This window comes from Dromiciops gliroides, chromosome X (assembly GCF_019393635.1).
Source record: "Dromiciops gliroides isolate mDroGli1 chromosome X, mDroGli1.pri, whole genome shotgun sequence".
NCBI lineage: Eukaryota > Metazoa > Chordata > Mammalia > Microbiotheria > Microbiotheriidae > Dromiciops > Dromiciops gliroides.
The window spans coordinates 79,455,514-79,483,297 of NC_057867.1; the positions used below are offsets into that span (position 1 = coordinate 79,455,514).

The 27,784-nt window shown below is 48.7% G+C and overlaps 2 protein-coding genes across 6 annotated transcripts in view; both read right to left on the reverse strand.

Annotated features, from left to right (window-relative positions):
- The window catches only part of LOC122734067 (phosphatidylinositol-binding clathrin assembly protein-like), a 38,314-nt gene extending 37,399 nt beyond the window's left edge, over window positions 1-915 (reverse strand). For all 5 annotated transcript variants that reach the window (XM_043974752.1, XM_043974750.1, XM_043974749.1 and 2 more), the window contains exon 1: window positions 717-915. In XM_043974752.1, coding sequence (XP_043830687.1) covers window positions 717-846 — 130 coding nt within the window. In that variant the 5' untranslated portion in view covers window positions 847-915. The remainder of the gene's footprint in view (window positions 1-716) is intronic.
- Window positions 916-5,592: 4,677 nt separating this feature from the next.
- Window positions 5,593-27,784, reverse strand: part of BRCC3 (BRCA1/BRCA2-containing complex subunit 3) — a 33,513-nt gene continuing 11,321 nt past the window's right edge. The window contains exons 3-8 of the mRNA XM_043974416.1: window positions 23,408-23,495; window positions 21,246-21,334; window positions 17,618-17,673; window positions 13,190-13,321; window positions 9,119-9,162; window positions 5,593-5,788 (exon numbers count right to left, since the gene is read on the reverse strand). Coding sequence (XP_043830351.1) covers window positions 5,637-5,788; window positions 9,119-9,162; window positions 13,190-13,321; window positions 17,618-17,673; window positions 21,246-21,334; window positions 23,408-23,495 — 561 coding nt within the window. The 3' untranslated portion in view covers window positions 5,593-5,636. The remainder of the gene's footprint in view (window positions 5,789-9,118; window positions 9,163-13,189; window positions 13,322-17,617; window positions 17,674-21,245; window positions 21,335-23,407; window positions 23,496-27,784) is intronic.

Below are 27,784 nucleotides of genomic sequence, written 5' to 3' on the forward strand. Positions count from 1 at the left end.
AGACACTTATTTGAAGGTTAAAAAAGGAGTTTCCGGGGATCTCTGCCACCCACTCCCAAGTCCTAAGATTTCATGGCATGGCATCTGGAGCTGGGAGGAGCCTTGGGGCACCATTCAGGCTACAGAGGAGAACACTGAAACCCAGAGCAAGAGAAGGGACTTGGCCAAGGTCACCTGGGGCCAAGTTAGCAAGGTTCAATGAATATAACGCAGAGAGAGGAGTCCTGGATCTTGAGCCAGCTTAAGCTAGGTTCAAATCTGGCTGTCCCTTCAACTGGGCAAGTTCCTGCCCTTCTCTGGGCCTCAGTTTCCTCTTCTGTCAAATGAGTGGGGTGCGGGGGGGGGGGGGCTAGCTCGTATCCAGCTCGGATCTCTGATCCTCTGGTCCCCGGATGCCAGCAGCCCAGGCGCTGCTGGGTCTGGCTCGTCCCACCAAACATTCAAACAAGTAGCACATTGGTTTGGTTTGGCTTGGCTTGCTTTACCTAGCTGCTCTGCCTATGAACGAGGCGCCCCGTCCCGGGCTGAGCGGGGTGGCCCGGACCCAGCCTGAGGACCCAGCCTGAGGACCTGCTGCCCCCACGCTGCTGCTGGCACGGGCGAGGCCGAGCCAGAGGGAGCAGGCGCCCGTTCTGGCTCGGCGGGCCGGCGCTGCGGGGGGTCGCGGAGGGTGGGGGTGGGGGGCTGCGAGAGAGGGGGAAGGGGACCCTACTCACAGTCCAGGTGTTTCTGCTTCGGCCCCATCATTTCATGGGTGCTCGCCTTGCAGACGGCTTTGGCCACGGCCGAACCTGTGACGCTGTGCTGCGCGGCCGTGATCCGGTCGGTGAGAGACTGGCCCGACATGGTGTCTAGCTGCCCGGAGCCCGCCCGGGGTGTCCCCCGCTGGGCCGCGGGCCGGGGCCGGGGCCGGGGCTAGGGGCGGGGCCGGGGGCGGAGCTGGCACTAAGGCCGGGGGCGGGGCCGGGATGCCGCCGCTGCCGTCGCCGCCGCCGCCGCCACCGCCGCCGCCGCCGGGCCCCGCCCCCGCCTCGCCCTCCCGCCACCGGCCTCGGCGGCCGCCGCGGGACAGTCGGGCGGACGGACTGACGGACTGGCAGTCAGCCAGGCGGCCGCGCAGCGGGAAGTTTCCTGGCGGCCGCGCGATCGTGGGACGGTCGGTCGGCCGGTCGGAGCGCGCCCACCTCCCTAAGATGGCGACCACCGCCTCCGCCGACCCGCTGGCTGCGCGTCCTGGAACGCCAGGGGCCGTCGTTGGGGGCCGTCGAGGCGCGGCCGCTGGTTGGTCGAGGACCTCGAGCGGCCCCAGGAGCCTGGGCGCGCCTCGACGGCCCCCCAACGGCGGCTCGCGACGCCCCGCGACGCGGGAGGTGGAGGTGGGGGTGGGGGTGAGCTGCTCCCGGTAAAGGGTTAACGCTCCCGGTGGGGTCGAGGACGCGTGGGTCGGGCCCAGTTCGAAGTGGAGGTCGCTTTTAGGAACACTTTCTTCCGGCCGGACCCTCCGCTAGCCCAGCAGGCCCGACCTGGCCCGCCCTGAAGCGCTTGTCAATTTCGGAGCTGGGGGATGCTTAAGCTGAAATGAACAAGCGGCTGGCGCGCTCCCAGACGGCCACCCCCAGCCTTTCCGCCCGTGTGGGGGGGGCAGCGGGGGCGGGATATTGCCGATTCTGCCAGACACGCGTGGGTTACTTTTGCCTAAGTGCTTTTCTGTATTTTCCTTTTTCATTGTTAGGAGAAATGGCTCCTGGGAAAGGGGAGCCTGAGATAAATTCAGAAAACAAAGGGTGCCAAACACATTATCCTATTGGATCCTCACACCAACCCTGGGAGAGAGGTGATGTCGTTAACCCCATTTTACAGATGAAGCGGGTGGAGGTGAAGTGAGTTGCCCAGGGTCCCACAGCTAGGAAATGAATGTCTGAAGCTGGCTTTGAACCTCGGTCTTCCCGACCAGGCCCAGCGCCCTGCCCACTGTGGTGCCCCCCTAGCTCGCCCCCTTTGGGGACCAAACTGCGGGGGGTAGGTTCCCACGAGCTGCCCCGGGTCGCTCTGCAGACACTGGCACGGGCAGTGCAGGAGGCCGAGGAGATGAAGGCGAGGCGTGGCAAGGTGCCAGCCAAGATGCCTAAGGAAGGTTGGGACAGGGCCGAGGAGAAGCCACAAAGAGAAACAAACTGAAGGGATTGGTCCTTTTTATTTGGTCCCCAAATCTGGGGACTGACCTCCTCTAGAGAAGTAACTGTCCAGTGTGGGAGGTATATCCGTGGCGGAATCGGAGTGATCGATGGGTCTTTTCTCCGAATCGCCTTTTGAATCCCCTTTGAGGCATCCAGGCAGGATCATGCCCCGCCAGATCCTAGGATGGGGAAACCCCGTTTATCAAGACGGCCCCGCCCCCTCCCACGCCCTTTTGGCAAAAGCACAAATCGGCCAGATTTCATTGGCTCTCACGTGTGCGTTCGAATCGTAAGAGTCGAGGTGAAGTCTCGTCCCCCTCTGCCACCTGCGGGATAGACGGCTTTCACCATAATCTTCCGTCCGCCCCCCACTTTCCACAGACCCTGCCCCCGAGGGGCGATCTGAGGCTCTCTCCCGGGTAGATGGGGTTAGGTTAGGGGCGGGGCCTCAGTACACTGCTCCGCGGCCCTTCTCTGTGCCTTCCTCTCGGCCGCCCCCTGCCCCCCGCTGAGCTGAGCCGGCCTCTTGAAGTCCGCGATTCACCGGGTCCGGGTAGACTCTGCGTCAGCAAGTCACTAAAATAACGCCCGGGCCTTACAAACGGGACGTCCTGGCAACTTCTGACCTTCGTCCCAGAGACTGGGGAAACTCATAGATGCGTGCTATGAAAGGGTCCAGCGGTCCCCCGCAATTACCAGATAGGGGAAACCCAACTGTCCAGCGCCTCTCCACCGTGCTCGAACTCATTGGTTTAAACAAAATTTGTACGGAACCCCGGCTTATGAATTCCCTTTTAACGGAGCACCTGAGGTTCAAGGCCAAAAAACCTCAGGGCATGTCAGGATTCTAGACAGTTTGGGAATCCCTGGGCTAGAGCACAGATAGCTGATATATTAACGTGGTGCTTTTAAAGCTGCTTGAACGGTGCAATTAACACAGAACTAAAGTCAGGATGCCCTCAGTTCAAATCCAGCCTCAGAATTAGACCTATGACCCTGGGCAAGTCACCTAAGCTCTCAGCCTCTTTCCTCATCTGTAAAAGGGGATAATAGTTTACGCCTCTCCAGGCTGTGAGGATCCAATGAAACCCTTCAAGCTCTTGCCCCTACCTCTCTTCCCTTCCAAACTTCTAAAAAGTTGACTACTACTGTCTCACCAGCCACAAACTCCCTAATCCATTGTCATTTTGTCTAAATCCCCAGCATTTTGCTAAAACTGCTTTCTTCGGGTCACCAAAGATCCCCAGGCCCAGTGGGTTTTTGCCAGGCCTCCCCTACTTCTTTTTGTCTCTTCTGAAGCATTACATGTTGGCCAGAGATAGGTATGTCCTTCATTATGGGACCTCAGCAATAACGTTGGTCAATGAATTTATCAGAGCTCTTAAGGGTTTGCTTCAGCTGAAGCTTACTAGATTGTACATCTGCTCCTTATTTTAACTCTGTGAATCTCGACACTTCAAACGTGTTGGCTTCTGCTTTCCATAAGCTCATCCCACATTCAGTTAGGACTGTTAATTGTGTGTTTCCCTCTGTACTTTTCCTCCTCTTTATTTCCCTTTATAAAGAAGACCGTGCTCAATATTGGTGCCCTAGGCGCCTACTCCTCTTCCCTCTTCTCTTTACCTTACCCAGAGCCCGATCCCTTTAGCTTTTCTTTCCTTTCTCTTAAAACCACAAGCATCTAGATGGGGCAGTGGAGTCTACTTCCTGACTTCCCTCCTTATGTTAGGGCTGAGTTGTGTTATCTTGGGTCCTGCTGCTGCTCTCTTGGGGTACTGACTTGTTTTACCCCAAGACTCCAGACAGTTCAGGTTGGCCAGTTACAAGTCTTCAGTGCCCCCAATTTCAGGGTGATTCAGGGCTGAGCTCGGAAAGTTCCTGCCCTGAATTTGGATATGAACAACACAGCTGTGGTTTTGCTCCTGCTTGAATTCTAATAGATGGCTGGCTGATGGCAGTTACCATCAGCCAGAAAGCTCTGCTGGGTCCCCAGTGGTCTGGGTTTCTTGCCCTAGTTCTTCAGTCAAAGGCTGAAGACTAAGCAGGGGATTAGGACCGAGTCTCCCCACTCCCTTCTTCTTCCCACCCATCCCCACAAATGCAGCTCCTTATTCCATACACAATAGGTCTTCCTGGAATCCCACACCTGGGCACCAGTCCCCTCCTTAGTTGATCCTGGATCTCTAACCCCAAACTGGACTGTGAGCAAGAGTTGTCAGTTGTTGTGAGTGTCAAGCCCCACGCTTTCCCCTGTACCCAATGGAGGAGCTCTTCATGCCCCAGTACAGTCTTGGCCCCCTTTGAACCCAAGCACTCGAAGGGTCTGTGAGGCCTTCCTGACTAAACACAATGTCAGCAAACTTGTGTCTCCCTATGATGACCCTGACTGCTCAAATGACTGTCTTCCTTGGATGTCCTCAGCAGGGCTTGTTTTTCTAGGTTGTATTTTTTAGACTTCTGTGGAGTTGTGGATTTTAACTCAGCTGTCCTTCCTTCCTATCCTTGGGTGTCCCTGACCTAGCCTTAGACCCCTGTTAGTATCAGTCACCTAGGACTTCAAGTAACCCCTCTGGGCAGCTACATCCACACAGGGCCACTCTAAGTGGGACCAGCCAAGTCAGAAGAGGACATTACCAAAGGCAAAACTTTGGATTTGGAGTCAGAACTCAGTGAAAGCAGAGGATTTTCTTAGATGATTAAGATGATGAATCACCATCACCCCCACCATCATCATGCTAATTATTTATGTAGTGCTACTAGGTGCCAGGTACTGTGCTAAGCATCTTACAATTACTGTATCATCTGATCTTCACGACTCTGGGAGGTAAGTGCTATTCTCACCCTCCTTTAACAGATGAAATTGAGGCAATCAGGAGTAAATGACTTGCCCAGGGTCACACAGCCACATTGGAACTTGGGAATATGAGTGTTCAGGACTGTAGCCATTTTGCCACCTAGCTGCCCTCAACTGGAACACAGGATTTGCTTACTATGGCCAAGCTTGGTTCAAACTCACCTGTTCTATTAACTGAAGGCTGGCATGGACACAAGGGGACCCCTAGGGCAGAAAAGGGGGTTTTCAGGAACCAAGAACTTCTCAATTTAGGCCAAAGCCACCAAATTGCCAGCACACACTAAAAACTACTGCTCCAAGAATTTCTTCCTCATGGCCTGCTGCTGTGGCGGTTCCCTGCTGTAAAAAAGAACCCTTCTATTCCTGTTTAGGGAGGACTTAGGTGAAATGGCCTGAGGAATTCTGCCTGACTTACATTCTCTGGGTGCTGGACTTGCCTTTACGCACCTTTGCTTACACCCATTGGTGACAATAAATGAGGGACTGAGCTCCAGAGGCTGGGGTTGGTTAGAAGGGGTCTGTCCCAATGGGGCTCCCAGGCAATCTCTCCTTACACTTTGGTCATGTAGTACATGCACTGTTTATTGAGAACATGCTCAGCTGCTTTAGTCCAGGCTATCGAGCTCCTCCAGCAGGGCTGCCTTCTCTCGCTCTAACTTCATCAGCAGCTTACGGTTATATTCCCGCCTGTCCTCCAGCCACTGCATGAGGGGCCCGCTGATGGCCGACATCTGATTGCACAGGTTCTTGGTGAACACTTAAAGAGGAAAAAGAGAAGACAGATCGCCATGACAAAAAGCAGCCTCTATCCAAATTTCATCACATTTTGGGAGGACAAGATGGAGCTAAGCCTGCCGAGAGTAAAAGCCCTACCAATGAGCCAAGGGAGTAGGGGAGAATGAGGGGAAAAAACCTTCTTGGAGGCTCCTCAGTCCCCAGCATTCCAAATCCAGAGATCCTCAGATGAGGAGGGGTTTAACTAGTGTGCATTGTCCTTTTCCCATCCCACTCCCAGTGTAAGCTTTAATCTACAGAACTAGAAATATTTTTTGGCCAAAAACACATTTATCCCAACCCCAACTGATTTATCTTATACTTTGTTACTTCAATAGATGCTTGATCACATCAATATGAGCTGTGTGCATATTTGGGGGGGGGTAATGAGTGGAGGTATGGGTGTATAAGGAGAGGCATGGGGGTATGTATGGGTATATGTAGGGGGTCGTGGGGCGGGGTCCCTCCATTTGTAGAGATTACACTTGTACTGGTCCAGTGTTCTGGAGAACAACTTGGGACCATCCTCCAGAGTCACTAAACTAGCCATAGCCTTTGACTTGGCAATACCACTACTAGGCCTATAGGCCCAAGACAGCAAGGAAGGCGGGAAGATCCACATCTGTATAAATCTCTTCACTGATGAATGGCTAAGTGAGTGCTGGAAGAGTCTGATGATTAGGAAATGAGGAGAACAATTTATCAACTTTGAAAGACTTGGCTCTCAGCAAAACAATGACCCAATATGGTTCCAGATGAGGAAACTGAGGCAGACAGAGGGAAATCACAGAGGCTGGATCAGAACTCAGGTTTTCCACCTGCCTTGAGTTTGTACAGAACCTTTTATGTTTCATTTAATCAAAACTGTCCATTTTATGACAGGACCAGGATTTTAAAAATAGATTAATTTTGATTAAAAAGCAGTTCTTTTTAAATGGACCTTTTTGAGGGGTAAGTAACTTCATCCGCCCCCTAGCATAAAGTGGTATAAACAGCAACCTAAGAAATGAGTGTTTTGATGGAAGGGAGAGGTGGGGGATAATGTGGGGCTCAGATCCAAGTAGCATCATGAGGGCCCTGGACAGGGGACCCCCATTTCCTCTTATGTGAAACAAGGAAGGTAAACTAATGTGCACTCTCATTTCCAGCTCTGAGAAGCTGAGATTCTGGGACTGTCGAGGATTCTGAGATTCTGGAACTGTCACATCCCCCCGACTTTTGTCAAGAGCTGCTGCTACTTAGAAGGCTAACGGGGTGGGCAAGAAGGAAGGAGGTCAGAATCCTGGCTCTGGGATCAAGAAAACTGGGTTCAAACCAAGGCTCCTCTGTTTCCTCTCTATGTGACCCTGGGAAAGTCCCTGTACTTCACTGGGCCTCAGTTTCTTCCTTTGTAAAATGAGGTGGTGTAGGTCATGGCCTCTGCAGGCTCTGCTAGTTTTAGAGCTGGCATCCATGAGGCATCAGAAGCTACCCCAGGAGAGAGCAACTTCCTTGCTTCTACAGGGACAGGGTAGCTGGCAGCAAGTTGTGCTAGGGCATTTTCTGTGATGAGTGACCACACACAACTTCCCAGATACCCACGATGCCCCATACACAAACACCTCACACATTCCCACTCCCCCATACATACATAACCCCCATACCCACATTCCACCCCTATGTCCCCCCACTGAAATCATACCCCCATCCCATCACCACACCACCCTCATACACATATCCCCTACACCCTCCCCCATACTATACACACCCCCAAACCCTCCAACTTCCCCATACACACAGTATTCCACACAAATCTAAGACCATGATTTTTCAATTGGTGTTTGAGGTCCCCTGAGGCCCCTAGTAGGTTGCCTATATGGGCCCTGGTGAGAGGCAACTTTCTCTGAAATAGCCCAATTGCTGGGGACCAAGAGTCCATCCACATGCACTGATTCAGCATGTGCTTTAAGCTATGTGCTAGGCCCAGGGACATGAGGTCCAAAGTGAGAATGGGCGGGGGTGGAAGGGGGGGGGCTCGCAATACCACGTGTACCTAGGGGGAGGGGGGTAACTAACAATGGGGAAAAGGAGGTGACACTGAGGCTGAGCTTCCCAGGGATCTCTGGATCCACCTCTGCCAAGGCCTGGAGAAAGGGAGCAACATCCATCAGGCCACTGTCAGGGAGGCTTTTAAAGGCCAAACAGAGCAACCGGGAGCTAGAGAGACATAGAGAGGGGAGAGAGAGAGACGGGGAGAGGGGGAGAGAGAGAGACGGGGAGAAGGGAGAGAGAAAAAGAGAAAGGGGAGACAGAGAAAGGGAGGAGAGACACACAGAGAGGGGAGAGAGCAACAGAGAAATAGAAGGGAGAGAGGGAAAAGAGAGGAAGGAGAGAGAGATAGTGACAGAGAGGGGAGTGACAAAGATGCAAGAAGGAGGAGAGGGATGAAGGGGGAGACAGATGAAGAGAAATAGAGAGAAGGGGAGAAAGGAGGGGGAGAAGGGGGAAAAGGGAAGGAGAGGGGGAAGAGATGGGGAGAGAGGGAGGGGGGAGAGAGGGAGGGAGGGGGGGAGAGAGGGAGAGAGGGAGAGAGGGAGAGAGGGAGAGAGGGAGTGGGGTGGGAGAGAGAGAAAGAGAGAGCCAGATCCTAATAATTATCCTACAATCATTTAAGAAACACCATAGGACACATGTTGCCAAGTCTGTCGCCTTCCATCCACTGCCTTTCTTCTAATGGGCCTCCCTGCCTCCAGGTTCTGTTTTCTGTCTCCCTCCACTTCCTACTATCCCTCCCCTTAACACACTGTATTCTAGGCTGTCCCCTGTTCTCAGCTCCCCATTTTTAGAGCACATGCGTCCCCACCCCTCACAGTGCCCTTCCCCTCCTGGGATCACCACGTATATCCTCCCCTCTGCCACAGGTCTTCATGGGGTCTTCCAGAAATAATGATTGAGACTCCTAACAGCCTCATCTTTCAAATTTGATTTTTCAAGAACGTGCTTTGAAAGGCTGAGTTCAAAAGCTCTGTTTGATTTGCCTGACATTTCCTACAAGCAATCTCTTTGCTACCTAAAATGTCTTCTGGTCACAGGATCCTAGGCCCTGAGCTATGCCCCCACCCCTGCCCAGGTCACCTCCTGGTCCCTGCCCCCAGACTGGAGGACTAGCCTCGACTTGCCCAAAGGCAGCCTTCGATTTGGAGGCAGGATTTGGGTAGGATTCGAGTAAGCAGGAGCTGAGGAATCCATTCTTGGGACCGGGCCACCTACCAGGAGACAGTGAGCCCCAAGAAGCCTAAATCCCTAGGCCTAGCCTCCTGCTTCCCAACCTTACCTGAACCATTGTGGATCTTAGTCACCGCATCCAGGTGGGTGAGGCTGAAGGAAAGCAAAGTTCAGGTTAGCAGCAGAGCACTTTGAGATTCTCTAGGTATTACAACATGTCTGAGAGGAAGATTCAGCTCAGGCCTGCCTTACTCCCTCTTTCACCACATGATCTCCCAAGGACAACTGAGGTCCTTTCAGTCAAGTGCAAGTTCCCATTTGGCCTACGTGGGTCTCGTCTGGACAGACGTGCTTGCAGGCCGTCTCCCCTGTTACTGAGGACAGGGCTTTTGCCTTTGCCTGGCACATAGTAGGTGCCTAATAAATGTTTACCGACTGACTGGATGACTGCGATAAGGCTTTTATTAAATTTATTTGAGCTACAAAATAAACATATTAACTACTTCCTCAGGTTGGCTGAGAATGAAAAAAACTGAGGCTGGGTTTGGTCAGGGTGTAAACACTTAATGGTACAGGGCTGGAACTAATGCAATATTCTGTCAAGTCCAGGGGAACACCTCACCATCATTCAACTTGTCCATGGCTCCCCGATGACTATCATTCTATTTCTCTTCTACCCTTTGGAACTAAACTCCTTCAAAAGGAGCTTCCATTCCCTCTCTGGCCTGGAGAGCTGCTTCTCCAGAGTTCCCAATGATGTCTCCGTTGCCAAATCCAATTGCCTCTTCTCCACCCTCATTGCCTTTGACCTCTCTGTAGCCTTGGACAAGTTCTCCTCCCTGACTCTCCTGCTTCTTGATCTCCTTTGCTGGGTCTTCATCTGGGGCACATCCACTAATGCTAGGTGATCCCCAGGGTCCTCTTCTCTCCTTTCCTCCCTCTAGACTATCCCATCTTCCCTGCCCACCCCTTCTTACAGTGAGTAGGTCCCCCATTAAGGCTGGCTTGCTCCACTTTCTCACTGCCGACTCTGCCAAGTCTGGCTCGAGCTTCATTAAGAGGAAGGAGAGGTGCGGGGCTGAGAAGCGGGGTGACTGGGATTGGAGTGGGTGACAGCCTGAGCAGGCAGCAAGGTCAAAAGCCAAGAGTTTTTAAAGATACGACTACTTTGTAGGTAGCAGGAAGGGAACCCAGAGGTAGAAAGAGAATAAAGATTCATGAGGGAGGATGGAGGCAATTGGGGGATGAGATCAGGGTTATAGAGCCATGGTGAGGAGGGTGACTGCAGTAAAGAAGGCATGAATGGGGGATAGAAAGGGGCTGAGATCTGGCATACGGGGAACAGGGAGTGCAAGGCGAACAGTTTCTGCTCTCTGTAACTGTGAGCAAGGTTGGAAACGGTGGTGGGGAGGGGGAATTAGTCAGGGAGACAGAAAAAGGAGTGCCCTGCTCCATAAGCTAGCTAGAGGAAGCGCCAAACTGCTAAGTGGACCCAACACTGTCAGACCAGTCCTTGACTTGGGTGGAGTCTGAACAACTTCCCTCTGATTCTTTGTTCTCCCCCGACTGCCCCCAAACTCCGGTGTATTGGCTGAGACCCCTTCCTTTACAACATCCTCTCCCCTACTCTGTGGCACTTGGAACAGCAGACTGTCAGCTTAGTGCGGCCAGGCACCAGAAGCCTTTCACAAGCACCAAGGCCTGCCTGTGCTGCATCCAGGATGGGCACCTTAGGATCACTCGGCGCCCTCCTAGCCCAGGTCCTCAGGCACAGAGGTCAAGGACCTTGACCGTGAATCACAGCTCCTACTGCATGTGGAAGGCAGTCACTTCCATCTTGGCTGAATTAAGTCTAGGCTAGGCTTTCCCCTCCAATGGTGAATCAGAGTTCTTTCACAGACCCTCTTCATAGTTGTCTTAAGCCCTCCTAGATCCCACTCCCTCAGGGCTGAATTATAATATCTTGGATCTGCCAAGTGTTTTCTATGATCCTATTTGCTTTTCACAACAATTGTGAAAATTCACAGAGGTGAAGTGGCTTGCCCAGGGGTCTCCCTGCTAGTAAGAGTCCCTTGTACCAGGCAGACACTTTAAGAAAGCAGTGAATTCCATTATATTCCGTCCAATGGCAGGTACAAAGCCATCTTATAAACCCATGTACTATAAAAGTCTTACTGGCTCAATATCTTCCCCATCATGGATGTTTGTATATGAAGAGATGACAGAAGAAAGCCAAAGGAATGAATATCTAATTGTGGGATTTGAGACAGACAGCTGAGCTGGTGGAGCAGAGACTTGGGGGTAGCCTATGCCCAAGGCTTGCTCCCTTTCCCCAGAGCTGTCATGGGACAGAATTAGCTCAAGTTCTGTGGGGCAGAGGCTGTCTGCACTTGTGTCCCTGATCCAGCAGTCCTGGTACACGGTGAACCCATCCTTATTGTAAGGAATGTTTGCAGAGTGACTGCTGCCTGTCCTGGTGCAGAGGGGATTAAATGCAGGCAGAACAGCTGAGAATGATTTTTTCCAGCCCCAACCTGCTCTCCCCATGCCCCTGCCCCCACCCCTCAACTGCTGTAGGGTGTCATTTTCATCTGAATCAAGACAGCTCAGCCACTTAGGTGGGGCCCATCCACCTGGCTCTGTGTCCCCACATTCCCCTCCTTGGGCCCACAACATCCTAGTGCTCAGCTCCCCACCTTTCCAATTTAGGTTTTCATCATATGTCCAAAGGAACACAGCTCCCATGACCAAGAAGGGACCCTCTCTGTCCTGGCAATGGCACCAGTGCTTCTGCTGACTTCAACTTTACCCCTGCTCAGGCCTTGGACGTTTACTCCTTGATGGATGTTTACCAGGTAGTAAACATTGCCCATGTTCAAAAACAAACACTAAAAACAATCCTCTCCTTACAAAATGTCTACTACCTCCAGTTCACTTCCTGTCTTGAAGTGTCTCCCATCACACTTCACATTAAAGGTGCCCCATGGCTCACCAAGGGAGCACCAACCAGGAGAGGCCTAAAGGCCAGGCCTGAGGCATCCTGGAACCAACTTCACTAAGTAGGGCCAAACTCCTCATGATCTTAGTCAGAGAGTGAGGAACTTGTAGGCCCAGCCCCTCAGGAAGACATCTTCATCTACTGACTCACAATGCGGGGTGGGATCAGGGTCTGCACTGGTAGAGGAAATTCTCCCCATTGGCAAAATGACAGTTCCCTGATGTTAAGTTTCAAACAACAAATGTTAATATGGGCAGAGGGTTAGCTAAGTGGAACACGCCCGGGTGCCATGGGTGCCAGAGTCCATTAATGAACACCCTACCCCCACAAGAGGGAACTTCAACCTTGGGCCCACTTTCCCCTTCATGGGGGAAGGGGGGTGTCACCAAGGACAATCATGCCAATAAGATGGAGGCCTACTTGGCCTTTCCATCTGCCCACCAGAGGCCTGGGCACTGATCTGATCTGCTAGGGCACCCTAAGGACACCAAGCTTTGGCCACCTGACTTCCTGAAACACCTTGCCCCAATGAGCATGTCTGTCTGCTCCCTGTAACCAGAGACAATTTCATTTATTCCTGCCTGGCCTTGCTAGGTAAGACCAAAGCTTCAATCAAAGTGGAGCGAGCAGGACGCAACAGGCCAAATCCAGTCCTCCTCCAAAACGCACCAGCCTCCCAAAGCCTTCTCCAGGGCTGGGGATACCAAACTCACCAGCAGCTACCTCAGATCCCTAGGCTGCCAAGGGCAAGGCGAGCCTCCAGTCATTTCACTCGAAAATCCCCAAGTCTTTACCCTAAGTGGACAATGGATGCTCAAGACAAACTAGAAAAGAGAAGTTCTAGATCCCAATCAGCTGGGCCAAGTAACTCTTAGGGTAGGACAGCATGCATGCCAAAGTTCACAGCTTGCAACCAGTCTCCCATCCTACAGAATGTAGTATGTGGACACTTATAAGTAAAGGAGAGAAGGGATTCAGGAAGCCTTGCCTTGCATTTGGGGCCAGTCTCCATGATTTTCTTTCTTGTAACTGTGCCTCATTTTCTAATATGGAACCTAGGGATCACAATGCCTGCCTCTGACCCAAAGATACCATTAAGAGTATAGAGATGTTCATTCGAATTTTCAAAGAGGGGATAACAAGCCAAACTCTGGATATTCCCTGGGTTCCAATGGAAAGTACCTGTGGATCTTCCGGTAGGCATCTTGTTCCTCCTGGCACAGAATCCTGGGTAATTCTATGGCTGCCTCGAGGGACGCTTTCCCCATGGTGTTTTGAGGCACAACGTGGAGTGGGATATCAATTCTCTCGTACCTGTAAAAGGCAAGTGTTGGAGGCTGCTTCAGTTGGAGTCCCAGGAACAGCCTCTTGACCTGCTGACACCTATTGTTGTGTTGTGGAGACCCGGGACATCACAGTAAGAGGCAGACAGGGCCAAGGATCAGAAAAGAGATCTGAGGTCAGACTAAATCACAGCACTTAGTCAGGATGGGATCCTCTGTAACTGACTTACCTGTCTGAAGAGAGGGGTCTGGGGGAGGGCCAGGTGACGTGCCCCCCATCCCAAAACCAACAAGGTAAAAAGGTAGAAAGGGGCCTAGGTCTGCCCATACCTCACAGTCAGGCCCTAGGCCAGCCACACTGCCTAGCTTCCCACATGTTCATATTGATACTTAAAAAAGAGATGAAGTCCAGTGGGGGAAACCAACAGGAAGTCCAGCCAGGTGTGGTATAGCCAACAAAAGGCACTGGGCATTTTAGGTCACTCCAAAAGGTTAGGTGGGAGTTAATCCAGGATTTCTATTTAGCCTGATTCAAGTGCTTACTGTTGGGTGTGGCTTCGTTTTGACCTCTGACCTCAATAGAGGTCACAAGCTGACATCTACACTGAGGAAAAAAACATTTGTAAGTGGGCCATCTGACCCAAGTAGTGGGGAATCATGGCCTAACTCTAGCTAGGCCTAGCCACAGGCCCCGGGGCAAAAAGAGGGAGCCTAACTAAGATCCCCAAATTCCTACCCAGCTCTAAAATGCAGTCTCATTCAATTGTGCAAGCTTTTTTACTTTGAGGAGAGTCCTCTGGAAATACAAATGGGTCTGAATAGCCTCCCGTTTTACATTTCCCATTTGAATGACCCAATACACTATCCTATGGTAAAAGCTCTATTTAAAGAACACCATAAGTAATTCCCTGGGAAAAGAAAAGGCTGAAGAGAAACACTGAGCCTCAGAGCTAAGGGCCACATTCCACAGCCTTTGCTCCATTCCCACAGTCCCGGATCTCAGGGCACACTTCCGGGCTCCTCCTCAGATTCTGCCCCCTCCTACCTGTCCTCTCCTCGTCCTCAGGCTCCTTAGCTAGATCCTCCTCCAGATCACTCTCTAATCTGAGTAGGTGTCCCTCCATCCTATTTCCCTCCCAGGGCTCCCCAGGAATTGAATGACCACATCTCTGCTCAGGATTCTCTTCTCCTTTTCTCCCCGATCTCTCTGCTGACCTCCAATTTCACTTCTCCAACTGCCTATAGGGCATCTATCTCAAACTAATTACATTCATTGTACACATTGTATACATTGTCCCCACCTCCACCCCAGGTCTCCTCCCCTCTTCCTATTCCTTGCACCTGCCAAACAGCCTTCTGCCAACAGGAGGGTCACCCTGTCTCAAGTCTCTCCTCACACCACTCCATCCTCCACTGGTGTCAAAGTGCACAGACCATGAAACCGTCCCCCTCCCCACCCACACCACCCCAACACCTCCAGGAACCAAATACAAAATTCACTGGGGTTCAAAGGCCCCCTCCTGTGCCTTGGCCTCCTACTGCTCCTCAGACAAGAGACCCCGTCTCCCAACTCTAGCCTATACCCCATGCTTCGGGTGCTCTCCCTCCTTATCTCTGCCTCCTTCCTGGCTTGCTGAGGCTCAGCTAACAGTCCCACCCACTCCACGAAGCCTGTCCTAATAGGAGCAGCTAGGTGGCGCAGTGGACAGAGCACTGGCCCTGGATTCAGGAGGACCTGAGTTCAAATCCGACTTCAGACACTTAACACTTACTAGCTGTGTGACCCTGGGCAAGTCACTTAATCCCAACTGCCTCACCAAAAAAAAATGTAAATGGAAAAAAATCATATCTCCCCCCCAATCCTCCTTAATGCTGCTACCTTCCCCACTGAGTATTTCCAGATGCTTAATAAACAGCTTGCTGTCCTTCCACCAACTTCACCTATTACTCAGGATCTTATCTTGAGCTGATACACCAAAGAAACCCAACCAGAAGCAGGTACTGGAAGATACAAGAAACTTTGACATATCGACCGTTCTCAAAGTATTCCCAAACTACTACACTGCAGCTTCTCCCCAAGGCTCAACTTTCCTTGCTCAATGGGAAGACATATTCAAAACCTCCTGGAAACATTAGGAAATATTTTCTCAGGCCTTGAACCCTTCCCTAGTCCTATTCTGAAATGGATTAAGGGTGGTTGCCTAACCTATCTGTGGACCTCTTTAGATCCTTTTCTATCTCATGCCCTATGACCCACCTAGGGGCAATGAATGACATTTGATGGTTGGCCAAGGAAGGAATAGAGCAGTTCCCATTGAAAAGCATTCAGAGACTGATTCTGAGTACTGACCCCAAAGTGTACTGGGACGAATTCTGGTATTTTCTTTGTTCGAGAGTCCTACATATGTTCCCTCGGATCATTTCAGAGGAAACATGTCAGAGGGCATCTTGGGGGAGGGGAAAGAGACCAATTTAGACGTTTCTCTCTATGGGCCCCAAATCCTTGAATTTACAATAAAGCTAAATTCATAAACAAGTTAAGGAGATTAGATTAAGAAGCAGACTTAGTCCTAAAACAAAGAGCACAATACCCTCTAGGATGTGTGCTTCCTTTTGATACTTTTTTGCATGGCCACTATTTGTGTGGGTCCCATTCTCCTCCCAGAAGACTACAGATTATCTAACCTTTAAGTCTTCCCCAGGTAAATTCCTCAAAAACCTCTCTAACTTCCCCCAGGCATGCAAGCTGCCTGAGGCATAATGAGGTACAGTCTCTAGTGGCTGGAGAGGGCTCTCTGATGCAACCGGGCAGTAGCTGTGCTGTCTCCACTTAGCACACAGTAGGCCCTTACTATCTGCTGAACTGAATGCAGGGCCAGAGAATGAGGAGCTCTTTCAAAGGCTGGTCCTCTCCCCCCCCTCCCGGTTTCACTGGTGCCAGCCCTTCGTCCACTGCCAAATGCCAGTCCTCCCATGCCTTCTTAGCCCGAGGTGAGGGCTTCTTGTCCAGGTTTTACCCAGAGTCCTCCAGTGAGGAGCTAGCCAGCACACTGAAGGCTTTCCTTGTTCCTTTGCTGTCCTAAGGCCACCAGCATAGAGTGACAAAGGCATTGACACACATTAAGGCTGACTAGACTATTAATGAGGGGAAGCTAAAATAACCATTAGAAGTAAGAGCAACTAAAAAAGTGCTGGTTGCACAGCCAGTTTATGTTGCTAACTCAGAAACATAACATTTGACATTCTTACTATCTAAAAACTTTAAATTCAGCACCTGTTTTCCTTCTGCTTTAAAACCACAGGGTACCTGGTACTTCCAAAGCTGCTTCATCTATACAGTGAAGACAAGGCAGACAAGGCAAGGCAGGCTAAAAGGTGATTCATTCTCTCTCTGTCTCTCTCTCTCTCTCTCTCCCCACCCTCCCTTCCTCCCTCCCTCCCTCCACCTCCTCCGTATCTATCCAACCCTCAGGTCTATAGTTCTAAGACCTTTGAGCACTTTCTGACAGAACTAACAAACATCCTGGCCTTTACAGAAATCCTGCCAAATAACAAAGCCCATGGAGGCTCTGTCCCTTATTCTAAGGATGTGTAAAAAAAAAAAACCCCGGAGTTTCTAGATAGATAGGCACCCACTGACAGACTGGTTCACTCAGCAATCACAGGAAGGTTGGGCACTCACTCTCAGTAGCAAGTGTTCATTCATCAATAAACTGACTGAGAGAAATGGGAGTTTCAATACTAGGATTCTGCAATCAAGTTTTATAACACAGCTAGGCTAGGATCCAGAAATGCTTGAATGATTAAGGGAAAGGGCAAGGTTGATGTTCTGGAAAGGTTTGAGGTCTGGAACCATGATCTCATTGGTATAGGAAACCTTCAGTGAAGAAATTCCTTCCTTCCTCTGCTGCCTATTAGCAAATGGACTATAAAACCAGGTTTCCGTGACTAGCCCAGAGTCACAGGGACCATATGTTCCTGATTCTACACAGATCTCTAGGATTCTAAAGCTGATCCTCAGCTGCCTCTCTAAGAGTTAAGAATGAGAAATCCCAAGTTCTATTCTTAGGCTGGTTATGGGATACCAAACGTCCCAGTACTTCCATTCTGCAGAAAAGGCTAATTAATTCATACCTCAAAGGGATGATTATGGATGAAGGTAGTCTAAAGTATTCCTTAAAATGCTTAGGTTGAATTATACCGTGTGGAAATCCTGTAATACTTGAGGAAATGGAATAGAAACTACACACACACACACACACACACACACACACACACACACACACACACACACACATGCAGACATACATACAGCTGTGATACTTACTCTGAGACCTTCTGGGACTGAATGGACTGGAAGCAAGTATAGAGTACACGGCCAGTCTGCAGAAATCAACAGGAAGAATGTAGTATCAAAACAAGAAGGGTAAATTCTACCAAAGAGTCAATTGACCTAAATCCCAGAGAACCCAAAAGAGGTCAGTAAAACTTTATAGAGGGGCAGCTAGGTGGTGCAGTGGATAGAGCACCAGCCCTGGAGTCAGGAGGACCTGAATTCAAATCTGGCCTCAGACACTTAACACTTACTAGTTGTGTGACCCTGGGCAAGTCACTTAACCCCAATTGCCTCACCAAAAAAACCAAACAAACCCAACTTCATAGAGTAAGAGCTGGTAGGGCCTAGAGTTAGAAGGTTGGCCAGCCAGAAGCCTTCATTTTACAGACCAGGACCCTGAGGCCCAGGGCACTGAGACCCAGGGATATGTCACACAGAAGAAGCTAGACCTAGAGCCAAGAAAGGCCCTCAGAGGCCATGGAGTCCAACCCTTCATTTTTATAGATAAGCAAGTCAAGTGACACCCACAAGATCACATGGGCAGTGAGTCACAGAGCCAGGGTCTCTGTCCACCATTCTGTACTGCCTTCTGAAATACAAATCAAAGTTGAAATCCTTTCCCTCCCTGGGTCCCAGTTTTCCCCTCTATAAAATGACAGGGTTGGACGTTCCGGCCTCTGAGGGTTCTGCCTGTTCCAGGTCTAGGATGTTCTAGGGATGATGACACGTCACTCACATAGCTGTGTGCTCACAACCCTGGAAGAGGGGAGGAGAAATCTGGGCCATCCCTCCCTCCGGTCTATTCCTTCCCTTTGAACAATGTACCCACGGTGTGACAATCAGTAATGAGTAGAGCAGGGACCTAAAGACACCCTAATTCCATACCTCATTTACCATGACAAAAGCAAGGGCATTCCACTTTAAGGACAAAGGTCAGGATCCCAAGGCCTAAGTATGTCAGAGGGCAAGACTGATTTAAAAAATGATCGGCATGGGGTGGGAGGGACCCAATATGGCAGAGTAGCATGGAGGAGAACAGCAAGCATCACCTCCCCGCCTACCAAAAAATTAAAAATCCGAGAAAAAGTCTCCGAGCGAATCGCCGTTCCAGTCCAGGTCAGTCCAGGGAGACAGAGAGGTCTGTGGACACTGGGGAGGGAGGGGTCTGGCCAGCAATGTGCCCCACGGAGCATTCCCGAACAGATGGAAGCTGTGCACAAGAGCAAGAGGGGCCCAAGAGCCAGCAGCAAGGGGCTTAGATTTGTGTAAGATGCAGGAAGAGGTGGCAACTGGCAGTTCTGAACCTCACTACCCAGATCCAGAGTGGACTGAGGAGCAGACCTGGAGCCAAGGCTGGTGGTCCTGGCAGGCCCTAGGCTCTGTACTGAGCAAGACGTAAGTTTAGAAACAAGCAGCAGCTGTGGGGTTCAACTCCCAGGAGCAGAGCAGAGGCTCAGTTCTCAATTCTAGCCTAATCGGAAGCCTGTGGCAGAATAACCAGGGCAGAAAACCCAGCCCCAAGGGGAGCTTGCGGCTCTCTCAATCTGAACCTTCTGGCCGATAGTCCAGCTGCAGTCTACTGAGACTCCACAGCTGTGCTGCTCAGATCCAAACCCAAAGAACTTGCAGAGCTCAGCCTAGGCAGCAGCAATCAGACTTTGCCTTGAATCAGATCACCTTGGAAGCACTAAAAACTTACAGGTTCCCAGTCTGTCCCTGAGATGCTGGAATAACTCTCAGGATGACCCACGATTTAGCAGCCACCACCAAGAAAGGAGCAAAGAGCTTGGAAAATGATATTCCAGAAGGCAAAGGATTTGGGCTTGAGACCAAGAATAACTTACCCAGCAAAAGAGGATAATGCAACTGGGGGGGGGGGGAATGGATCATTAATTAAATAGAAGACTTCCAAGCATTCCTGAGGAAAAGACCAGAACTGGGTAAAAACTTTAAAGTTCAAATACAGGTGTTAGAAAAACAAGGCAAAAAATGAACAAATAATCATAAGAGATTAAACCATGATAAACTGCTTACATTTTAATATGGGGAGAAGATGCCTGTGTCCCCTCTGAACCCTATCATCATGATGGGTTATAGAGGGAGTCTACTTAGACAGAAGCCCTGGGAGTGCTTCTATTAGGTCCTGACCTTAAAAGAAGAATGGAAATAAAGGAGAAGAGCAATCTACTAGGGGAGGAAAGGGAAAAAAAGGTTAGGGAAAATTATATCACATAATCAAGGTATTCAACAAGGAGGAAGGGGTTGGAAGAGTGGCTGACATTTGAACCTCATTCATCTGAACTGGTCAAAGGAGAGAAGTATGGACACATGAACATTAGATACAGAAATACTTTCCACTTAGCAGGGAAATAAGAGGAAAAGGGGAGAAGAGAGAAGGGGGAATTAGAGGAAGGAAAGATTAAATGAGGGATTAGTTCTACAGAAAACAAACTCTAAATAGGGTCTTATAAAATATCCATAGCTCTTTCTGAGATGGCAAAGAACAGAAAACCGAGAGGGTTTCTGGTGCCCATCAACTGGGAGAAGGCTAAACTACTTAGAAGCTATGAAGACAACAGTCTGCTACGGGACATGGTTTCAGAAAAACCTCAGAAGACTTGTATGAAGTGATGCAAAGTACACTCTACATGGTATCAAGTAGAGCCAATCAACTTTGAGAGACAGGAATGCTGACCCTGGCCAATCCGGATTCTGGAGGACCCAGGGTGAAACATGTGGCCCATGTCCTGTCAGAGAAGTGAAGACTAAGCACAGAATCAGATACATTCCTTTTTGGACGTGATCAACTCGGAAATTGGTTTTGCTCGACTTGATACATGTTTGTAAGTGGGGCTTTGTTCTCCTTTCAAGTAGAATATGTGGGTGGAAAGGAGAAAAAGCAGATTAAAAACAACAATTTAATTACAAGAACTTTAATTGGAAAACTTAGAAGAAAAGGAAAAAAGAGCATAAGCACCATGAGAGGCACTATGACTGCCCTGGAGACAATGTCGTGGGTTCAACTCCCAACTTGTATACATCATACTGGCTGTGTGATCCCAGGTGAGTCACCTAACTTCGTAGTGCCTATCAGTAGTAATCTATCAGTGCCCCCTGTTAACTCTCCAAGACTAAATCCTAGGTGAGCTGCTGCTCTAGCCTGGTGGAGGAGGTTTTCATATCAAGAATTCCCCAAACCAAAGAAATCACAAAGATGACCCCAGACCCATGCCCAAAAGGCGACATAAAACCGGAGTACAGAGGACAAGAGTGAAATTCCAAACACCACTTGGAATTCTGTTGGTAAACTACCTGAAGAGGTACATGCTAGTCTCAACTGCAATCCCAGTTGCTCAAGAAGCCCCTCAGATGTTACCATCATTTAAGCATGCTTTGAGGGAAAAGCTAATTGAGCAGCCTGGAGGGTCCCATTCCAGTAATAGCAGCCCAGTGGGAAAAGCCTCAAGTGGAAACCTACCTCTCTTCACCAAGACCAGTCCAGGCTCAACTTTATGAGCACTGCAGAGATCTGAATCCCTTAAAAATCTCACTGCAATCGCAACTTTTTCTTTCAAAACCACGCTACTAGGAATTGTTTCTGTCTACATATGCCACATACCTTGGTGTTCTTGTCTTCAACGAAACAGGAGAAAATAATTCCCACAAAGCTCTCATCCATGATCTGGTACATGGCTTGGGTACGAATATCTAAAAATACCAGAGATACCAATGAGATATAATTGTCCATCCACAATCTCTCGTTAAGTTCTCAAGGAAGCTCAACGATGGGATACAATACTGTCAGGCTACAGACTCAGAAGCAAGAGGACTGGGAACAAGCAGATGCTCAATTGAAGGCTCTCAGAGTCCTATTTCATTTGGACTTCTTAAAATACTACCAAAGGGTGATGATGAAACCACCTTTCAAGTAACCTAAATATAAATCAGTACTTTAAAACAATGAATGAAAATCCAAACCAATTCAGAAACGGCTTTTTAAAAGCAGTCAGATTTTAGTTTTAAAAAAGAGCTATCAAATTAATAAACATCTACTGTTTGCAGAATACTATGCTAGGTGTTAAAGGAGAAATTTAATTTCGGTAGGTCCCTGCTCTCATGAAACTTAAGAGTCTAGCTGGGGGCTATGACAAAACCTCCGGGATTTTGCCAGTGTTAATTAAGGCCTTTATGGCTACTATAACACACACTATCACTTATCCATTAGAGAAGTACACGACAAAGTGCTACAGATACTTCTCTACAGACAAAGCTAGGTGACTGACCAAGGAAACAAAGGAAGCTGGTAAAGAATGTGGCACTGGGTGTGGGTTCAGGGACCACAGCACTTAAGGGGCTCAGTTTAGAAAGATAGAGTGGCATAGTGATCCCAGGCAAGTCATCTAACTTATTAGTGCTTATTAGTGCTTATCAGTGCCTATTCTTTCGAAGTCAGAAGGCCTCGGGGTCTCTGTGTGGGAATCCCAGCTCTGTAGTTACTGGCACTCCTCTCGGCCTCAGTTTTCTCATCTGTAAAATGGGGATTAACAGCAGGTCCTACACCTCCCTGAGTTATTGTCAGGATCAAGTAAGAAAAACTATGTAGAGCCCTTGGCAAACCTGAAAATGCTAGAGATGCCAGCTGTTATAATCTGACATCCAACAGACTCACTTTCCTTATTTGGCCACTCACAGATAATTACCTCAGAGAATGGTAGCCCTGGGAGGGGCCTTAAGTACAGCCAGTCTGCCTCCCCTCCCAGCCCCTAATCTCACAGAGGAGAAGGCAGAGGCCCAGAGTTCACATTTTTTCACTCCTTGAGGTCTCTAAGTCAAACCTCAGCTCAGAGGACAGCAGAGATCATCGTCCTGGCCAGTTTTAGTCTAGGCCACCTTCTCAATTCCCCTTAGCTCTCTTTGGTGGCTTCTGGGAAGGCTTCAGTGACCCCAATTTCTTTGTCTATGGCAACCCACTGAGTCAAGCACAGCCACGTCGGAAAACACGTCTTGTCCTGTAGCTCTCGTCTATCACCTCTCAACTGAGATGGGACTGCCCTTCTTTCTCAGAGAGAGTCTGCTGCCCAGAATTTTGCCGTAAGTGAATAGCAGCATATGGTAGCACCACTGGCTCTGCTTTCAGAAGACCTGGGTTCAAATATGACACTACTGTGTGATCTGTTAGACCTCCATGGACCCAATGGTCCCTAAGGGGCCTTCTATGAACCTCTGACACACAGCCAGTTTCCTGTATTGGACAGACATTCTGGCTCCAACTCAGTGGAAGAGAAATCTTTCCATACTGGGTGTAACTTTGGCTGATTAAATCCCAGGTCTAGGCAAAAATAAAACCTTGGGATCATCATCAGGTATCCTGTGTTGCAAGTAGAAAAGCAGATGAAGCTCAGATGCTCCCTGCAGAGCTGCCCCTTGGGCTGGCTAGCTCAGGGCCAAGGGACCATTTGTCTCTCTCTCTTTCCCTGTCTCTGCTGTCCCACAACCCCCTGGGCCAGCCAGCACAAGATGGCTACATCTTGACAAAATTACCAACTAAATCCCAAAGTTAAACCCGGCCTTTTCCCCGATTGCTTTTCAGCAACTCCAGAAATACCATCTTCACTATTGCTACACGTGCCTTTCCCTTACCTTTGTCATTCAACATGAGTCAGCGGAGACCTTGCCATGGCAACTGGTGACATCAGCAGCCACAGGCGACCACTTCAATTAATCAATCAACATTGATTAAGCACCTACTACTTGGCAAGCACTAGGCTAAGCACTACTTACCAACATGCGATGGCCACACCGTTATGTGGGGATGAGAATGATACCAGCCCACAACTCGCATGGGCCGACCAGTCAGATCAGCCAGTCTGTGAGATCGTTAAGGACTTTTTTTTTAAAAAAAGCAGAAATGACACGTGTGATTATGTAAAGGGTAGTTTGAAGCTTCAACAGGGCCTAGCCTGGGCATGGGTCAGTGTGGTGGGTAACAGTTATGGCAGCAGCCTGAGGCTCAGTTCCAAAGGTACCAGGCTGCCCATGGGGGTCTTCCACTCATACCCAACTTTCATCCTTAGGCTCAGGGTTCCAGTTCACAGGAATTCACTTCTCTTGCCTTCTTTAGCCAGTCTCAACTGCTTAACTGACTCAACACCTCCAGTGGACCTGTGGAATCTGGAGGGCTTATTTGTATTGGAGCCAGGTCTCAGACCTTTGCCAGTTGAGTATCAGTCTCCTTTGTAAAAGGAGATTAACGGCTGTAGGACTTCCGTCACAGGATCATCAGGAGGCTCAAATGAGAATGTCTGTAAGGCACTATGAAAAGCTGAAAGTCCTGTGGAAATATGAGCTGGGAGAAGAACAGGGGCACTAGCTGACCTCCATCCTGTACAGCTGGGCCAACACTGTCACTTACCAAATGCAGGATTTGAATTTAGCACTGGCTTTTGTAGCATGGCTAACAGGCACCATGAGAATATAGGAAAGTCATCATTCACTATTTCAAGCACAAGGTTTTTTGTGAACTGAATCTCTGAATCTGCACATAACTGAATCCTATCAGCTCAGTTCAATCCAACAATGATTTAGAAAGGACACTTGACTGACAAATCTTCCTCCGAAACCCAGAGGAAGATTACTTCTCCTACCTCCCTCCCTGCCCACAGTCAACCACCTTTCCAAGAAAAGGAAGGTGGCACATTTCCTCATCTCTCCTCAGGGCTGAGATGGGGCACTAGGATTACCCAGCCTTCAGCTGAATTCTATGTTCATTTCAGGTAGCTACATCGTTGGCGTCATTGAATATATTCTTTTCCTGCCTCCTCTCACTTAGACAAGTGTCCCCAAGTCTCTCGGACAATCTGTTCCACCATTCTGCAACTGACGGGCACTGAATCTGTTTTCAGTTCTTTGCTACCCCAAATATTTTGGTATCCTAAGGCTGTTCAGGGACACATGTGCCAAGAACTAAATTCTTGTCTCTGAACGGAGGAGGGTTGAGAAGCAAAGGCGAAGGGCCCAGCTTTTTAATCTGCCTCTTAGGTTTCAACAGCATCTGCTTCCAAGACACCAGGTTCCTCGAAAACTAGCTGCCTGCCTGCCTGCCTGCCTGCCTGCCTACCACAAAGAAGAGGCTCCAAGAGGGAGGAACAAGGGGTGTACAGAACAGAGGGAGCACTGAACAGGTGAGGCTGCAGGGGAAGAGGCATGCTAGAACAGGGTAGGTAATGGATGGTTACATAAAGTGAGGCTACCCTGGGAAAACCTGGCAAGCTGGGCACCTGAGCGAGCACTGGGCACGTCAGGCCACACAAGGTCCCTGGAGGAGAGGAGGGAGCCAGCGCTAGGATCTAAGCAAATCCAAATTTTGGTCTAGAGCAAAGCTTCTTAAACTGTGGGTGAGACCCCACACGGGGTTGTGAAACTGAATGTGGGGGTCATGAAAAATTTGGCAGTAAACATTTGATTTGGGTACCGAGTTTATATACCTGTATACCCAGGGTCGCATAAAAATTTCTTGGGTGAAAAGGGGTCACCAGTGGAAAAAGTTTAAGAAGCCCTGAGCTAGAGAAGAATCTTGCAGACCTCTTGTGAGGTTTTATTTTATTTTTTTTTTAGTGACAATGAATGAATTTAGAAAGAAAATCAATCCCATTCCCGGGATCAAAATAAAAAAATTCACCATGCTGAAAACAATAAAACTCCTGGCTCGATATTCAAAGATCAGTCCCTTTTTTCCTCCAGCTTCTCAATTGGCCGCACTAGGTTAATACATGCCCCAAAGCTCCGCTTTTCAGATGGGATGTACCTTGGAGGTCCTCTACCCAGGGCTTCTTAAACCTTTTCTACTCGTGACCTGATTTCTCCTGAGAAATTGTGACTCAACCCGGGGCATACATATAGGTATAACCTTTTACTGTTGCCAAATTTCCCGAACCCCCAACCCCCAGTTTAGGAGCTTTGCTCTAGTCCAAATTACTCATTGTCTGGAGAAGGATTCAAACCCAAGGATGCCAAATGCAAAGACCCTAAGCTGAACAGCCAGCAGCTCAGGAAAGTTATGGGGTGGTTTTCTATGGAAGAAATCTGAGTTATCAATGGCTATCTGAAAAAAGAAATAATACTTATGTTAAAGCAAATGATAACAATTACACAAGGTAGCAAATAAATAAATAAATAAAAGGCAAATATAACTCCAAGCTTTGTCAACAATTTACAAATTCACTGCTCAAACCAAGCCCAGCATCCCTTCAAACAAGTCAACCAGCTTGAAAATACTGTTCAAATAACTTTTCTAAGTACAGAAATGGTACTGAAAAATCAATCTCACACTAATGATCATAAACTGCTGTGATACAAAATCTATTTCAGAACGGAAACTTATCAAAAACTCATTTTGGCAAATGTGACCCAAAGCTGCATCACAAATCTTGCTATAATGAATGTTGAAGTAAGAATGTATACAAGTAAAAAAAAAAAAAAGAATGTATACAAGTCCTGACTACATGGACATTACTCTAGTGAAAAATGCACCGTCCTGGGTTTGAATCCTGATTTTATTACTGGCAAGTTACTAAGCTTCTCCAGGTCTGTTTCTTCATCTGTAAAATGAAAAACTGAACTATATAGCCCCTAAGTTCCTTCACAAATCTAAATCTATAATCCTATGATCCTAGATCATCTTAAAAGTCCTTCTCTACTTTAAAATACAGATTTTAAGTCAGAAGGATCTTTAAAGGACCTAGTTCAACTCCCTCATTTTCACTTCATCTTGTTGAAACATTTAGCCCAACAAAGCATTGCTTTAAAATACCCTGCATAATTGCATATATTTTTCTCCGTTTCTAAGTAGTATATAACAATACTGAAACAAACGGAGTTAGTCAATAAACATTTGCCCAAGTCTCTGAGCACTAGACAAAGAAAACATAGGGACCACCAATGGGGTAGAAATCTTTGGCTCCATGCCAAATCATATTTAGAATTAAAGTATTATATAATATTAAAGCTCAATGTTACCTTTAATGTATTTAGTCCTGGCCTATTGTTTAATAAACATTTATTAAGCACCTACTATGTGCTAGGCACTGTGCTAAGCACTGGAGTTAGAAAAAGACACAAAGGATAGCCCCTGCCCTGAAGGAGCTTACAATATGATGGAATAACAGACAATCTCAACCAATCCAGCTTTCTAACTAGCTGGCAGTGGCTAAGCCAACAGCAAGTCTCCTGCTGTTCAGAACTAGGTCAGGAACTTCTAGAACCCTGGCCAGAGGGACAACAATCAGACTTTGCCCTGGATCAGACCCCTTTGGGAGCAATGAACGGTGGCAGGTCCCCAGCCCAAGCTGGTCCTGAGATCCTGGAATAACACAATACTCAATACCCCAAAAGAATCACAAGAAGACCAGCTCTGAACTTCCTACCAGAGGCGCCCACCCTTAACATTGAGTCTGAAGTCAGAAAGTAGACTGCAAAAATGGAAAACAAAATAAGAATCCCACTGTAACGGACCTTTATAGCGGCAGGGAAGCTCAAGCAACAGACCCAGAAGAGATGGCCTCCAAAACATCTGCAAGCAAAGAGGGAATACACACACACACACACACACACACACACACACACACACCCAGAGTTGGATACAGAAATATATTGTACTTAACAGGGAAATGGGAGGGGGAGGGAAGAATGATATAGAGGGACGGAAGATTCAGGGAGTCCTAAACAAATCCTAAGTCAGAAACAGAAGAAATCCTGAGGATATACAAAAAGACCCGTAGCTCTTTTTGAGGTGGCAAAGAACAGGAATCTGAGGGGGGTACCCAGAAATTGGGGAATAGCTGGACAAATTATAGTAGAAAAGAAGAGAGAATACTGCTATGCTGAACTCAACAGTGGAATGAACAAGCAGGATTCAGAGGACAAATGAAACATGTTCCCCACCTCCCAAGAGAGAGAGAGAGAGAGAGAGAACACACGAACAAGAAGACAGCCCTTTGGATTGGCCAATGCAGAACTTTGTTTTGATTGGCTAGACACGGGTATGGTGGGTGTGTTTTTCTTATGTTCACAACTGGGCTGGGAGAAGAGAAGGTGGATATTAGCCAATTAAAAATAAAAACTCATCATAAAAAGAATAACATAATTATAATACATAATCAC